This window comes from Peromyscus eremicus, chromosome 12, assembly GCF_949786415.1.
Source record: "Peromyscus eremicus chromosome 12, PerEre_H2_v1, whole genome shotgun sequence".
Classification (NCBI taxonomy): domain Eukaryota; kingdom Metazoa; phylum Chordata; class Mammalia; order Rodentia; family Cricetidae; genus Peromyscus; species Peromyscus eremicus.
Genome location: NC_081428.1, coordinates 49906837 through 49920869, shown reverse-complemented (window position 1 = coordinate 49920869; position 14033 = coordinate 49906837). Strand labels below are relative to the sequence as shown.

At 40.1% G+C, this 14033-nt stretch overlaps 1 protein-coding gene across 1 annotated transcript; it reads left to right on the top strand.

Annotated features, from left to right (window-relative positions):
- Positions 1-562: 562 nt before the first annotated feature.
- On the top strand, positions 563-8059 carry LOC131922239 (cell surface glycoprotein CD200 receptor 5-like). Its single transcript, XM_059277012.1, has 3 exons — positions 563-932; positions 1046-1294; positions 7938-8059. The coding sequence occupies exons 1-3, from the start codon at positions 563-565 to the stop codon at positions 8057-8059; spliced, it is 741 nt and encodes a 246-aa protein (XP_059132995.1).
- The last annotated feature ends 5974 nt before the right edge of the window (positions 8060-14033 follow it).

The following is a 14033-nucleotide window of genomic DNA, read 5'->3' as shown; positions in this document are numbered from 1 at the left end:
GAGGGACCCTGGTTATGGTATGAGGGACCCTGAACGATTGCCTCTAAACCTTAGTTGTCTTAGAGTGAAAAAGGCTATGGGATTAGCACCCTCCCAGGTCTGTGTTGAAGAATGCTTTGTCATCTAATGAGATGACCTTTATTGGATGTGACTTGAGAAGCCCAAAGAGGCAAGTGACATAGAAACAGGATAGTTAAGATAGTTAATGCAAAGTTTATCAGAAGCAAGGCTTATTCACAGAGATTTCTTCTCCTGTTATAGTGATGACATTATTGACTTTTTTGTCACAGGTGATTGTAACAGATAATTTTGTTGATTAATCACCACTCAGCAAATTTGTGTCCCTCATGGACTCTTTAAGTCAGTGTACAGGCAGTGTGAGCTTTTATTGTGCAAAACATATATAAACCTCAGGCCTTGAATTTTTACTTTAGAAGGTAAATGATGTACTTAATTCTGATAGAGTGAACATACATAAAGTAGAAATTTGAGAAAAATCTGATATTTCTGGAATACGTTCATTAGCCAAGCAATGCTCTAGTGTAACTTCATACATGCTGCCATGGACAGACTTAACACAGGTTTTCTTCTCTCCTCTTTGTGTGTGTGTCCAGTTAACATTACAGTGTCTGTGCAGATGGGTACAAAGGCTCTGCTGTGCTGCCCTGCTATTCCACTGACAAAAGCAGTATTAATAACATGGGAAATAATCCTAAGAGACCAACCTTCCTGCAGAATATCCTACAGAGTAGAAACCAAGGAGACCAGTGAAACCAACTGTACAAACAGGAGAATCACCTGGGCTTCCACACCTGACCAGAGTCCTGATCTTCAGATCAGTGCAGTGGCCCTCGATCATGATGGGCATTATTCATGTGAGATAGAAACACCTAGTGGGAATTTCCAAGGAAGACATAACCTCCAAGTTCTAGGTAAGCAACAATGTCACACACTGTGGTATTTTAGGTCACCAGATTTTAGATTGAAACAAATGCCTTTGTAATTTGTTTGAAGACAGAATCTTTTTTCCCTTCTATCTCCACAGTCCCCCCTGTAGTAGCCCTGTCTCCAGGGAAAAATAGAGCTGCAGTTTGTGAGGCAACTGCAAGCAAGCCGGCTGCTCAGATCTCCTGGACTCCAGATGGGGACTGTAAAACAAAGAATGAATCACACAGCAATGGCACCATGACTGTCAGGAGCACATGCCAGTGGGATCAGAGCAATGTGTCTGCTGCGTTCTGCTTTGTCTCCCATTTGACAGGCAACCAGACTCTGTCCATAGAACTGAATCAAGGTGAGCATTCTTTAAAAAAGAAGAATAATTGATATTTAACATATTCTTCCATGAAAGATAAATGTTCTAATTCCTTTATGTTTACGACAAATACTGTGGCCAAATGCCACTTAGGAGAGGAAAGAGGAAAGCCAAGACAGCTCAAGCAGAAACCATGGAGCTGCTGGCAGGCTCCTCAGACCTGTGCAAACCTATCTCACCTGCCTAGGGATTGGTGCCACCCACAGTGTACTGGGCTCTTGGGTAACTTTAAGCTGTGACAAGTAGACAGTTAAGCTAACTAGGACAACAGACCCATTCAGATAATAGTAACAAGTTTTCAGTTATCTGTCTCCTGCAGTTCTTGTAAACTAACTATAAATTCAGGATGTTTCTACCATCTATGTATCAGGTTCAGTGATTTGGTAGAATGGTTCACAGAACTGAGGATGCACTTTGCTTACTATTACTGGTTTATTATAATGACTGCAACACGGGGACAGACAAACAGAAGAGATTCATAGGGCCCTCTATAGAGGAAGTGGCATAGAGCTGCATGGTATCTCAAGGATGTCTGTTCTTCTAATTCCTCATACAGAAGCTTTTCAAACTATATTGTTTAGGATTGCTGATAAGACATCTAATTATCATGACCATGTAACACAATCTTATCAGCACAAAGGCCCAGCTCAGATGGTTTTTCAGTTGCTCCTTTCCTCTGAAAAGTCCATTCTCCTAACTCTTTCACCTAGTAAACCAGCAAGTCACTATCCTAATCCCACTTCTCCTTGACCCAAACCTAGTGCTGAAGAACTATTCTCATTCATCAGATGTTTAGAGCATGTCCTTCTTGCTTAGCAATGTTTTATGTTTTACAAGTCATCTAGAAAAATCGTGAAAACAGCAGCAACAACAACAAACACTGGAAGTATCATCAGACTCAATTTCAAGCTGTGCTGTGCAGACAAAGTAGCAAAGTCAGAATGGTACCAGCACAAAACCAGACATATTGGTCAATGGAACAGAATCCATGTCCCACAGATAAGTCCATGCATCTATAGCCACCTGCTTTTCCACAAAGATTCTAAAACCATCACCGAAGAAAGGATAGCATCTTTAGTAAGCGGTGTTGGGAAAATTGGCTATCTCCATGTGGAAGAATGAAACTTGATTCTTCTCTTTGGACACAAATAAACTCCAAATGGAGCAGGGGTCTCAGTGCTAGACCTGAAGCTCTAAAACTTGCAGAGAGCAGCCAGTCCACTGAGTAAACTGCAGGGTATAGGCTCAGGTAAGGACTTTCTAAATAGGACTCTGGTTGCTCAGGAAATAAGATAAAATAGCAGCAAGTGGGACTTCATGGGATTAAAAAGTTTCTGTTCTGCGTATGTGGATAGCTTACACAGTGAGTAGAAAATTTCTTAATAAAGAAAAATGAAAAAAAAGTTTCTGTTCTGCAAAGGAAACTGTTAGCTGATTGAAGAGGCAGCCTACAGATCTGATGGAGGATTCATATCTAGAATATTCAAGTCATTAAAAAAAACCCAAAACACTAGGAAAACAAACAACCAAACTGAAAAATGAGCTATGGAGCTGAATAGAGAGGTTTCAGAAGAAGAAATACAAATGGCCAAGAAATATTTTGAAAACTGTTCACCACCCTTAGCCATCAGTGTGATGCAAATTAAAACTGCTTTAAGATTTTTATCTTAATCCAACGAGAATGGCTAATATTAAAATAAGAGACAGTGGATGGGGGCAGTGGGGAAGGAACCTTCATGCATTGTTGCTGGGAGTACAATTGGTGCAGCCACTGTGGCGATCAATGTGCCTGTTCCTCAGAAAACTATGGTATGACCAAGCTTTTCCACTCCTGAGAACATACCAAAGAAGTCTGACTACAGAGATGTATGCCCATCCATGTTCATAGATGCTCATGTCCTACTAGCTAGCACATGGACACAGCTTAGATGTCCATCAACTGATGAGTGAATAGTATCCATAGGTGAAATAATGCCATGGATATTATACAGGCTACTAATTGTTTCCAACTGGATTTAAGCCAGGGGAGGAAATACGTACCTGGTGTTTTAATTTTGGCCAAGAGCCCATAGATGTAGAGTTTTAAATAATTCTTTTATCATTTTTTAAAGTGTAAAATCCATGCGCAAATATTAAGGAATAAATGGGGAACCTGAACAGAATCACAAGACACAGCTTGCACCCATCACTGCTTATTCCTCACTCAAAAAAAAAAAAATCTTAAAGACCCTTCCTTGGTCACATCTATCCCCAGTGAAAACCCCACCTCTTGGACCAAAATGCTCCTCTCAATTGGCTAGTGGACCAGTGAAAGAATTCCCATAATAGGGGAGCTCAAAGGCTATTATTCTGCAAAATGGACATTCAAACTACCCTCTACATTTGTATCATTCTACCCATACATTACCTGAATTCTCATGCCTCTTCAGAGAAGGTTATTTTGTAAGTGAATTGTGGTTAAAGTGGAAACTCTCAACTGGTCAAGGGGATAAGCAGAAAGTTTGCAAAATTCAGAGGTCAGAGGAAACCAGAAGAAACAACCTCTGCACCTGACAGGGTCCCTAAACTCCCAAGCTCATAGCAATGTAGTTTCCTGCCTAGGACCTGCACAAGATGAAGCCAATCAATATTTTAGCATGGAGTGGAAAGGAACTCCCGAGTCCCTGCCCTGTCAGCTGAGGAGCTATGGACAATTAATGGTTTCTTGAGGAGAGAGAGTCAGTTTCTTTAAGGGTGTTCTCCTCATAGGCCCCCAACCCAGGAGTATATGGGCAACATAAACAGAAGCCAGTGGATTGTAAAAAAAAAAAACCATGAAAATTTGGTAGGGGTAACAGAGTGGTGTGGATCTGGTAGAAGATAGGAAGAGGAGTTGTAGGTAAATATGATCAGGATAATTATATGATATTCTCAAAACTGGGCAAGCCTCAATGAAACATTTCACTATTAGGACAAGAATTTATACTGTATCAAGCTGATAATAGAAACATAAATTAATTAATAAAAAAGGTAAAAGAGAATCTTTCAAAAGACTAAGATTTTCATGGGATGCACTTCAGACAGAGGACTGAGAGGATCTGAGCTGGATTTGACCTGAAAACCTCCTCCCTGAGAACTCACTTTCATCGTCTCCAAAGTTGCTCTACAAGTTGCCCCAACAGGGAAGCAACTGGTAGGATCACAAATCTATGAAGCTTAAGAACCACAATAATGACAATCAAGGCTGGTCCCTAAAGAACAATAACATAACCATATCTTGGCAGCAACCAATAGCTGTCCAATTATATTCAAGGTCCACTCAACAGGAGGAAAATCAAGACTGGTACTGGAAACCTAGCCAACCACTCAAGGTTCGTGAGACCATTTGTCTTAGAGATGAACCTACTACAGCCCTTCATTAAACCAGCATAACACCTATCTAAATTCTACATACCCATATGTCCACCAATAAGTGTGGCTCTTAACCCTTCCCAAACAAACTTCTCTTTGTAATAGACAGAAACCATTAAGAAAGCCACAAACGGTCAAAATGCAGAGAACACTGATCATGCCTTGTCCAACCCCCACGGATACATCTACAACACAATTCCTACACTTAATGCTCAGAGAATATTGTAGAAGAGGGGGCAGAACACTGCAAGAACCAGAGGACCAAGAAATCTACTATAAGATTGTGTCTCCTCAACTTCCTGAATAGAATGTCAGGAGCACAGACACTAAGATCGACAATTAACAAATGACACCTTATGAAACTGAAAAGCTGTGTAAGGCAAAGGATGCTGTCAATAGAACAAAATAGCAACCTACAGATTGGGAAAAGATCATCACCACCCCCACATCAGACAGAGAGCTGATCTCTAAAATATATAAAGATCTCAAGAAACTAAACATTAAAAAACCAAATAATCCAATTAAAAAAGGGGATATGGATTTAAACAGAGAATTCTCAACAGAAGAGTTTCAAATGTCAGAGAACATTAAAGAAATGGTCATCATCCTTAGCCATAGGGCAATGAAAAATCAAACTGACTCTGAAATTCCATTTTACTCCTGTCAGATGGCTAAGATCAAAAACACAAATGACAGCTTATGCTGGAGAGGATGTGGAGCAAGGGAAACACTCCTCCATTGCTGGTGGGAGTGCAAACTTGTGCAGCCATTTGGAGATTCAATTTGGCAGTGACTCAGAAAATTTGAAATTAATCTACCTCAAGACCCAGCTATACCACTCTTGGGCATGTACCCAAAAGATGCTCAGTCATACCACAAAGACAGTTGCTCAGCTATGTTCATAGCAGCGTTATTTGTAATAGCCAGAACCTAGAAACAATGTAGATGCTCTTCAACCAGTGAATGGATAAAGAAAATGTGGTACATTTATACAATTTATACAAAGCAGTATTACTCATCTGTTAAAAACAATGATATAAGGAAATTTGAAGGAAAATGGATAGAATTAGAAAAAATTTATCCTGAATGAGGTAACCCAGACCCAGAAAGACAATCATGGTATGTACCCACTCATAAGTGGATATTAACTGTAAAATAAAGGATAAACATGCTACAATCCATAGACCCAGAGAGGCTAGGTAACAAGGAGGGGCCAAGGGGAGATACATGGATCTCTCTGGGAAGGGGAATAGATCTCCTAGGTAGACTGGGGGCAGATGGGCATGGAACTTGAGGGATTGATTTGGGGGTGGATGGGTGGAGGTGGAGAGTATTGAAAGAGATGACTGGAAAGGGCGGCTTTTGGGGACCAGGCAGAAACCTGATGCAAGTGAAATTCCCATGAATCTACACGGATGACCAAGCTAAGACTTCTAGCAATAGTGGATACATAGCCTGAAACAGCCATCCCCTCTGATCAGATTGGTGACTACCCCACTTGTTATCAGAGGGCCTTCATCCAGTAACTGATGGAAACAGATTCAGAGACCCAGAGCCAAACATTAGGCTGGGCTTGGGGATTCCTGCTGAAGAGAGAGAAGAAGGATTGTAGGAGTCAGAGGGGTCAAGGACATCACAAGAAAATCCATAGAAACAACCACCCTGACTCATAGGAACTCAGAGTCGAACCAACAACCAGGAAGCCTGCATGGGGCTGATCTAAGCCCTCTACATATATGTGACAGTTGTATAGCTTACTCTATTTGTGGGACTTTTAACAATGGTAGAAGGGGCTGTCCCTAATGCTTTGGCTGGCTCTTGGGAACCTATTCCTCATTCCATTCCTTGCACAGCCTTAATACAAGGGGAGGAGCTTAGTCTCATGGCAACTTGATATACTATGCTTTGCTGATACTCATGGGAAGCCTGTCCCTTTCTGAACAGGAACAGGGGAGGAGTGGATTGGGGGATGGTGTAGAGGAGGTAGGGGAAGAAAAGGGAGGACAGGAGGAAGGGGAAATAAAAAAAATATTTATTGGGCTGTAATAATAATATATTATTATTATTGTAATGGTTAGGATGTAAAATAAATAATAAAATAACAACAAAAGACTACTAAAAAAAAAAAAAACATTGTGTCTCCTGGAAATGACAGAAAAGCTTCACCCATGAAACCTCAATAATATTGCTGCCTAAACATAACTGAAACAAGTAAACCATCAATAGTGACGCAAACATGTTAGGGGAAAATCTCATGGGTCCACAGTCCTTGTGGTAGTTTGAATGTAACTGGTCCCTACAATCTCATAGAGAGTGGCACTCTTAGGAGGTATGGCTTTGTTTGAGTGGGTATGACCTTGTTAGAGGAAGTATATCATGGTTGGGATGGGCTTTGAGGTTTCCTATGCTCAGGATACCACCCAGTGAGTCAGTTCACTTCCCGCTGCCTGCAAGAGGTAGGACTCTCACCTCCAACACCCCATCTGCCTGTTCACTGGCATGCTCTCCAACATGATGATAATGGAAAGAACCTCTGAAACTGTAAGGGAGCCACCCAAATTAAATGTCTTCTTTATAAGAGTTGCTGTGGTCATGGTGTCTCTTCACAGCAATGAAAACCTTAACTACGACAGTACTAGACAAAGATCTACAGTTGACTAAGGGGTGGTGAGAGGGGGAGAAGTATATTCCCATCAGAGATGGCCCTAATCAGTTATCTAATATCAGGTGGTCAGTCCTGAAATCATGCACATGCAAGCAACACAGAATCATTTAAGCAGGTGTTATTTACATATTATGTAAAAATAGGCAACACCACCAATTTAGGAAGAAGAGGCTAGGAATTTGAGAGGGAACAATGGGAGGTGGGGAACATGGAGGAGGTTGGAGGAAGAAAGAGGAACGGGTGGAAAAGATGCAATTATGTTTTCATAACAATAAAGTAAGGTTTGCATGGAAACTTTTCCTTATATAACTGGGGAGCATTAACAATAGTGTGCATTTATTCACTTTAAAATATTTTTTAAAACCTATCAACCACAGAAATTAGACTTTATTCCTAAACTTGATCCTGAAATAATGATATGTGTGTGGTATTTGAATTATAATTGAGTTTCTGACTTTGACATTCTCTAGGAATGCTCTAAGTGATTTTAAAGCTGTTTGCCTCTAATTGCTTAATTGGAACTATTATTGAACTGACCTGAATTTTTAACCTTGCCTGTATTTAAAGGTGTCACCAGCACGCCACTGCATTCCTTGCTGACCATTCTCTATGTGAAACTTTCCCTTTTGGGAATCATTTTGCTCATCATGGGATTTGCTGTCTTCCAGAAGAGAAATTACTTCAGGTAGGAACAGAAAACTGAAATGTTAAGACTCATTAGAAAGAAAACATTGTCATGAGTTTGAGCGCACAGTGGACTGGGAAAGTATGTTATATGGACTCATCAAGGTTGTTCCCTCAGCCCTTTTTCAGCATCAGGATTTTTTAAACAATGGAGCCTACAGGTCTGACAAAAGGTCTGCCTTGCTGCAGTTCTGACTGAGCAGGGACTTAGCTGGCCCTCTCTTTCAGGAATCAGTGGGAGAAATGAAGTTGCTGGAACTTTATGAGTTTATTTACAAGTTTCTTGACTTCTGTGGGTTTCTGTTCATACCTGCTTAATCATATTTTTTGTTGTTTTTGTTTATTTCTAGAAAATGAAAATCCAGATTTCTGAAGCCTATTAGTTTCATGACACAATACAAGAAAACAGCCATTTGCAGTCACCTTTCTTGTTGACACCCAGCATACCTGTTCCTGATGTCTCCATGTTTGCTAGAAGTCCTGTGACAGCTGGCAGTCATGCAGTATGAATATACAGGCAAAAGCTTGGTGTTTACCATCACATGTACTATTAATGACCATATACTCTCTCCTGTCCCTGTTTCTCAGGCCAAAGAGGAAGATGGCTTAGCAAAAGGTGAATAACAGTGCTAGGTGGATTTCCTTCACCAAAGTTCTCCAGGAATGGATTCCATCAACTTCCTCTTTGTTTGTTTATTTAAATGATCATAAATGTCAGGTGCCATGAGAAGCAACACCTTCAAGTCAGCCACTAGCTGGCCTTCTCTTCTTGCTTGCTTTTGGACAGTTGTCTTTTGTATTAATCATTGAACACATGGCTAGGAGCCATTTTTTTTTAGCAGTATCTCTGCACTTTAGTAGAAATTAAAAGTTGAGCACAGAGAAGGTGTCATGGAGGTAACATTGAAAATCCCCTTACTGTTTAGAGCCCCAGTGTCCCAATTCTCTTTGCTGTCTGCTGTGATGCATCCATCACAGGGGATGGGATGGATCAGGGAGGGTAAGGGCAAGACACTGGTGAACCCTTTGCTTCACTTGATACAGACAGCAATCCTATAATAAAATATATATTTTTAGTTAAAAGAATTATTCCTTGGCTACAGTGGCAAGTGATTAGCTATTCATTTTGTTTTTAGTAAAAGTTTAGAAAGAAAAATGAGTATGTTATACTAGAGGGTACTTGCATGGTCACCTCAAGTGGTTCTTTAAAAGTTTGTGTCTTGTCTATTTCACAGTCTAATGTAGTTGATCAGGCCAGCCAGAGGATTAAGGGGTGTTTCTCTAAGCTATTGTTTTATTCTACAACTTTATTCACTGTGGGGGCCCACAGAGACTCCATAATGAGGCCCTATTCCATCTTGACTCAGGGTCAGAGGGTCCCATTTGCTTTGTCCCATAAGGCTGCGTAATAGGATGTTTTGGCCAAAGCCTTGGTTACCAGGTGTCTTATACTTCAAGACCTAATTACAAGATGCTTCACTGTAAGGAATGGTTCCCAGGTGTTTTGGAAATTAATGAAGGTTCTACACTTGTTTGTACTTTGTACCTTGACCTTGAAAGAGGAAGGTCTTTCACCTCTCCTCTTTCTGGTGTATAAAAAGCTCACTAGGAATAAATCGGAGGTGACTGTGGTATTGACCCAGATCTCTCTTGCAGCTATCCTGTGTCTCTATCTTTTTATTTTACATCTACATCTCTATTTTTTATATCTTTATTTCTCAATTCTCACTCCTCCCTTTAAGGACTGTTTGATAGTCAGGCTGGGCCACGACAATTCTCTGAGTAGTTTCTATTCAGCAGGTGACTAGGGAGAGGGAAAGATCATACGTGCAATACTTTATGAGTCAGTCCTGGAGTAGTAAGCACACCTGCTCAGATTCCATGACTAGTACTCAATCATATGACCTCACTAACTTGTAGGAAGCCTACAAAGTGCAGGTGGTTAACTTGAAGAGAAAGAATGAGCCTTGGTGCACACTAAGCAAATCTCTGCACACAATAAAGAGAAGGAAGATTGCTAATATCAAGATTAATGCCTGCTTTAATAGTAGGAAATCACCATGTGTCAAGCAATACATCTATTCATAACTGTCACTCAAACACATGTAAGGTATGAGCTCTTTTTATCTCCTATTTTACTACAATGTCTTCATGTTTAAGTCAAGACATAAAGAGGGAAGAGATATAGCATTATAATTCTGTAAAAGACTAGGAAATACAGGGGCAGAGATTGCAAGTAGCTTGGTTCATTGTCTATCTTCCCTGTTCTACTTGTGATAGACAGTTCTCTTCATGACTAAATCTTCATCCAACCTACTCATGTTTTTAGTAGATCTTAAAATTCTCTCTATTGAGAGTTCATGGGCACTCTTTATTCACTCAAAGTAATATTCTCTGTCCAATAAAAAGATACATAAATGGCAGTTTTGAGTTGGGGTCTCAAAAGGTCCTGAGTGCTTCTACTTTTCAATCCTTGGGAATATGCAAGGCCTAGCCTGCTGGAGGATGAGAACAGAACACAGCTGATCCAGGACAGTCAAGCCTTGCATCTCTCTCTTGAGATCAGTATAAGGATCCAGGTGTCAGTTTTCTCTTAGACCCTAAGCAAGCTCAATCAAGATCATGAGATATAAGCCGGAGCTGATCCTAGACAAATGAACAATCATTGCCACAGAGTTCATGTGGTTGCTTATCAGGTAGCACATTTGAGTGTTAAGTAACTCATACATTGCTCCATAACCTAACTCCAATTTCATAAGCAACTTATATATTGCTCAATAACATACCTCTGATTTTGTCAGGACAGACATAGCTAACAGCCTCTTTCAGGTTTCCTTGCATCTGAGCCTGACCATTAGCTCTGACAAATGAGATGTGTGATGTTTTCAGGACAACCCCTTAAAGAAAAGGAAGAATTTTCTTTTGCTTTCCAAGTTATCTGTGGAACTGCAGTGCTGGTGTGACTCCTGGAGGTCCCAGAGCTACTTTATTCATGGATAATGCTGAGGAAGGAAGCTACCAATTAAGTGGAAAAACAGAAAAATGGAAAGACTTAATCTTGATGACCATTGATTTACCCAACCAGCTCTCAGTCCTCCATTTGTTGCCTTGTGTGATGGAGAATAAACTATGTTTTCATAGCAGTGCTATTTGGAGTTTTACTTTGTACCTAGCTGAGTTTAATTCCAATAGAAACAAATATTTAGTTCATCACCTGGGAAGTTTATGATTATAGAAATTCAGTGTGCCCTACTCATGTGCATGCTCTGGATCATTTTTGTTCTCTCTCAAAGGTTATTGTCTTCATTAGGGTTTCTATTGCTTTAAAGAGATACCAGAGACATGGCAACTCTTATAAAGCAAATCATTTAATTGGAGTGGCTCGCTTACAGGTTCATAGCTTCAGTTGGTTATCATCCTGGTGGGGAGCATGGTAGCATGCAAACACATGTGGTGCTTGAGTAGTACCTCAGAATCCTGCATCCTGTAGGCAACAGAAGGTCAACCTGCACTGAGCAAAGCTCCAGCAAATGAGACCTCAATGGCTGCCCCCCAGTCACACACTTCCTCCAACAAGGCCATACCTACCTCCACAATGCTATACCTCCTAATAGTGCCACTCTCTTTGGGATTATGGGGCCAATTACATTCAAACTTCCACAATCCTTTCCCTGACCCCCATAAGCTTGCAACAATATTGTAATGCAAAATTCCTTTAGTCCAGGTTGAAAAGATCCCATAGTTTACCACAGTCTCAACAATGTTTTAAAGTTCAAAGTTTGAAGTCTCTTCTGAGATTCATGCAATCACTTAACTGTACTCACCTGTAAAAATAAAAATAAAAATGCAGATCACATACTTCCAACATATAATGGCACAGGATATACATGACTACTCTAAAACATAGGATAGGGAGGATAGACTCCTGACTCTGCATCTCCATGTCCTATGTAAAAACACTCTCCAGATGTCCAGCTCTGTTCAGCTTTATTGACAGCAACACATTTTTTTCTATAGGCTGGTTCTGCTCCCTGGTAGCAGCTCTCCCTGGCAGATATGCCACAACTCTGGCATTTCTAACATCTTGAGTTCTTCAAGGCAGTCTAGGCTTCAACTTCACAGCTTCATGAAATGGCCTCTCTACTAGGCCTTCATTCAGGGACACCCCAGACGCATGCCAGGCCTCAGCATCTTTCTTTAGGTAAAGAGGCAAATTCCATACCTTGTTTCTTCTATTCTACATATAAAGCCAGAAGAGAACCATGTGGCCAAAGCTGCCAAGTTCTTCTGCTTACTGGGCCTGGAACATGGCCTCCTCATTCAATCACATCTTCCCCAGCTTTCTGTTCTTCACTGCCTAAGCTTGGCTGTCCTAGAACTTGCTTGCTCTATAGACCAGGCTGGCCTCAAACTCAGAAATCCTCCAGCCTCTGCCTTCCCAGTGTTGGGATTAAAGGATCAAAAAGGCCCAAGAACACCCAAGAAAACCCACAGAATCAACTAACATGGGCTCATAGGGGCTCGCAGAGACTGAACCACCAAGTAGAGAACTTACAAGAAACTGGCCTAGTTCATCTCCACATATGTTACAGTTGTGTTGCTTTTCTTCTTTTGAGTCTCCTAACAGAGTGAGCAGGGGATGTCTCTAACTGTGTTGCCTGCTTCTGGGACTCTTTCCTCCTACTGTGTTTCCTCATACAACTATAATAGGAGAGGAGGTGACTAGACTTACTCCAAATTGATATGCTATGGCTGGCTGATATACATGGGAGGTCTGTACTTTTCTATAGAGAAAGGAGAATTGGAAGTGGGGGAAGGGGACAAATTGGGGAGAGACACTGTGAAGAGAGGAGGGAGGGAGGGGAAACTGTGATTGGACTGAGAAGAATAAAAATAAAAGTCCTGGAAAGATTAGTGATAAAATGGACATAACTTAACAAAATAAAGGCAATTTACAACAAGCCCATAGCCAACATCAACTTAAACAGAAAAATTCAAAGCAATTTCACTAAAGTCAAGAATATCAACTTAAACAGAAAAATTCAAAACAATTCCACTAAAGTCAAGAATAACACAAGGTTCTTCACTCTCTCCATATCTATTCAATATAGTACTTAAATTCTTAGCTAGTGTAATAAGACAACTGAAGGAGATCAAGGGGATACAAATTGGAAAGGAAGAGTCAAACTTTTGCTATTTGTAGATGATATGATAGTATACATAAGTGATCCCCAAAATTCTACCATGAGCTTCTAGAGCTGATAAAAACCTTCAGTGATGTGGCTAGATACAAGTTTAACTCAAAAGGAAATCAAAAGTCCTCCTATATACTAATGATAAATGTACTGAGAAAGAAATCATGGAAATAACACCCTTCACAATAGCCTAAAATGATATGAAACATCATGAGAGAACTCTGAGGAAGTGAAACCCCTGTATGACAAATATTCAATTCTTTAAAAAAAAATAGGAGAAGATATTAGGAGATGGAAAGATATCCAATACTCATGGATCAGTAGGTTTTTAAACAAAGTAAAAAAGACCATCCTACTAAAAGAAATCTACAGATTCCATGAAATCCCCATCAAAATTATAACACAATTCTTGACAGATCTTGAAAGGTCAATTCTCAGCCTCATATGGAAAAACAAAAAACCCAGCATCGCTAAAACCATCCTGAACTATAAAAGAAGTGCAGGAGTTATCACTATTCCTGATTTCAAGTTGTACTACAAAACTATAGTAATAAAAACCACATGGTATTAGCATAAAAACAGACATGTTGATCAATGGAATTGAATTCAAAATTCATACATAATGTACATACCTAAGGACACCTGAGTTTTGATAAAGAAGTCAGAAATACACACTAGAAAACAGACAGCATTTTCAACAAATAGTGCTGGGCAAACTAAATGTCTCCAAGGAGAATGCAAACAGATCTGTATCTATAAACTTGCACAAAACTCAACTCTAAAT

Coding starts and splice junctions, on each gene's coding strand:
- LOC131922239 (XM_059277012.1), top strand. CDS start 563: ATGGACAGACTTAACACAGGTTTTCTTCTCTCCTCTTTGTGTGTGTGT. Junction 933..1,045: donor ACATAACCTCCAAGTTCTAG/GTAAGCAACAAT, acceptor CTATCTCCACAG/TCCCCCCTGTAGTAGCCCTG. Junction 1,295..7,937: donor GTCCATAGAACTGAATCAAG/GTGAGCATTCTT, acceptor CTGTATTTAAAG/GTGTCACCAGCACGCCACTG.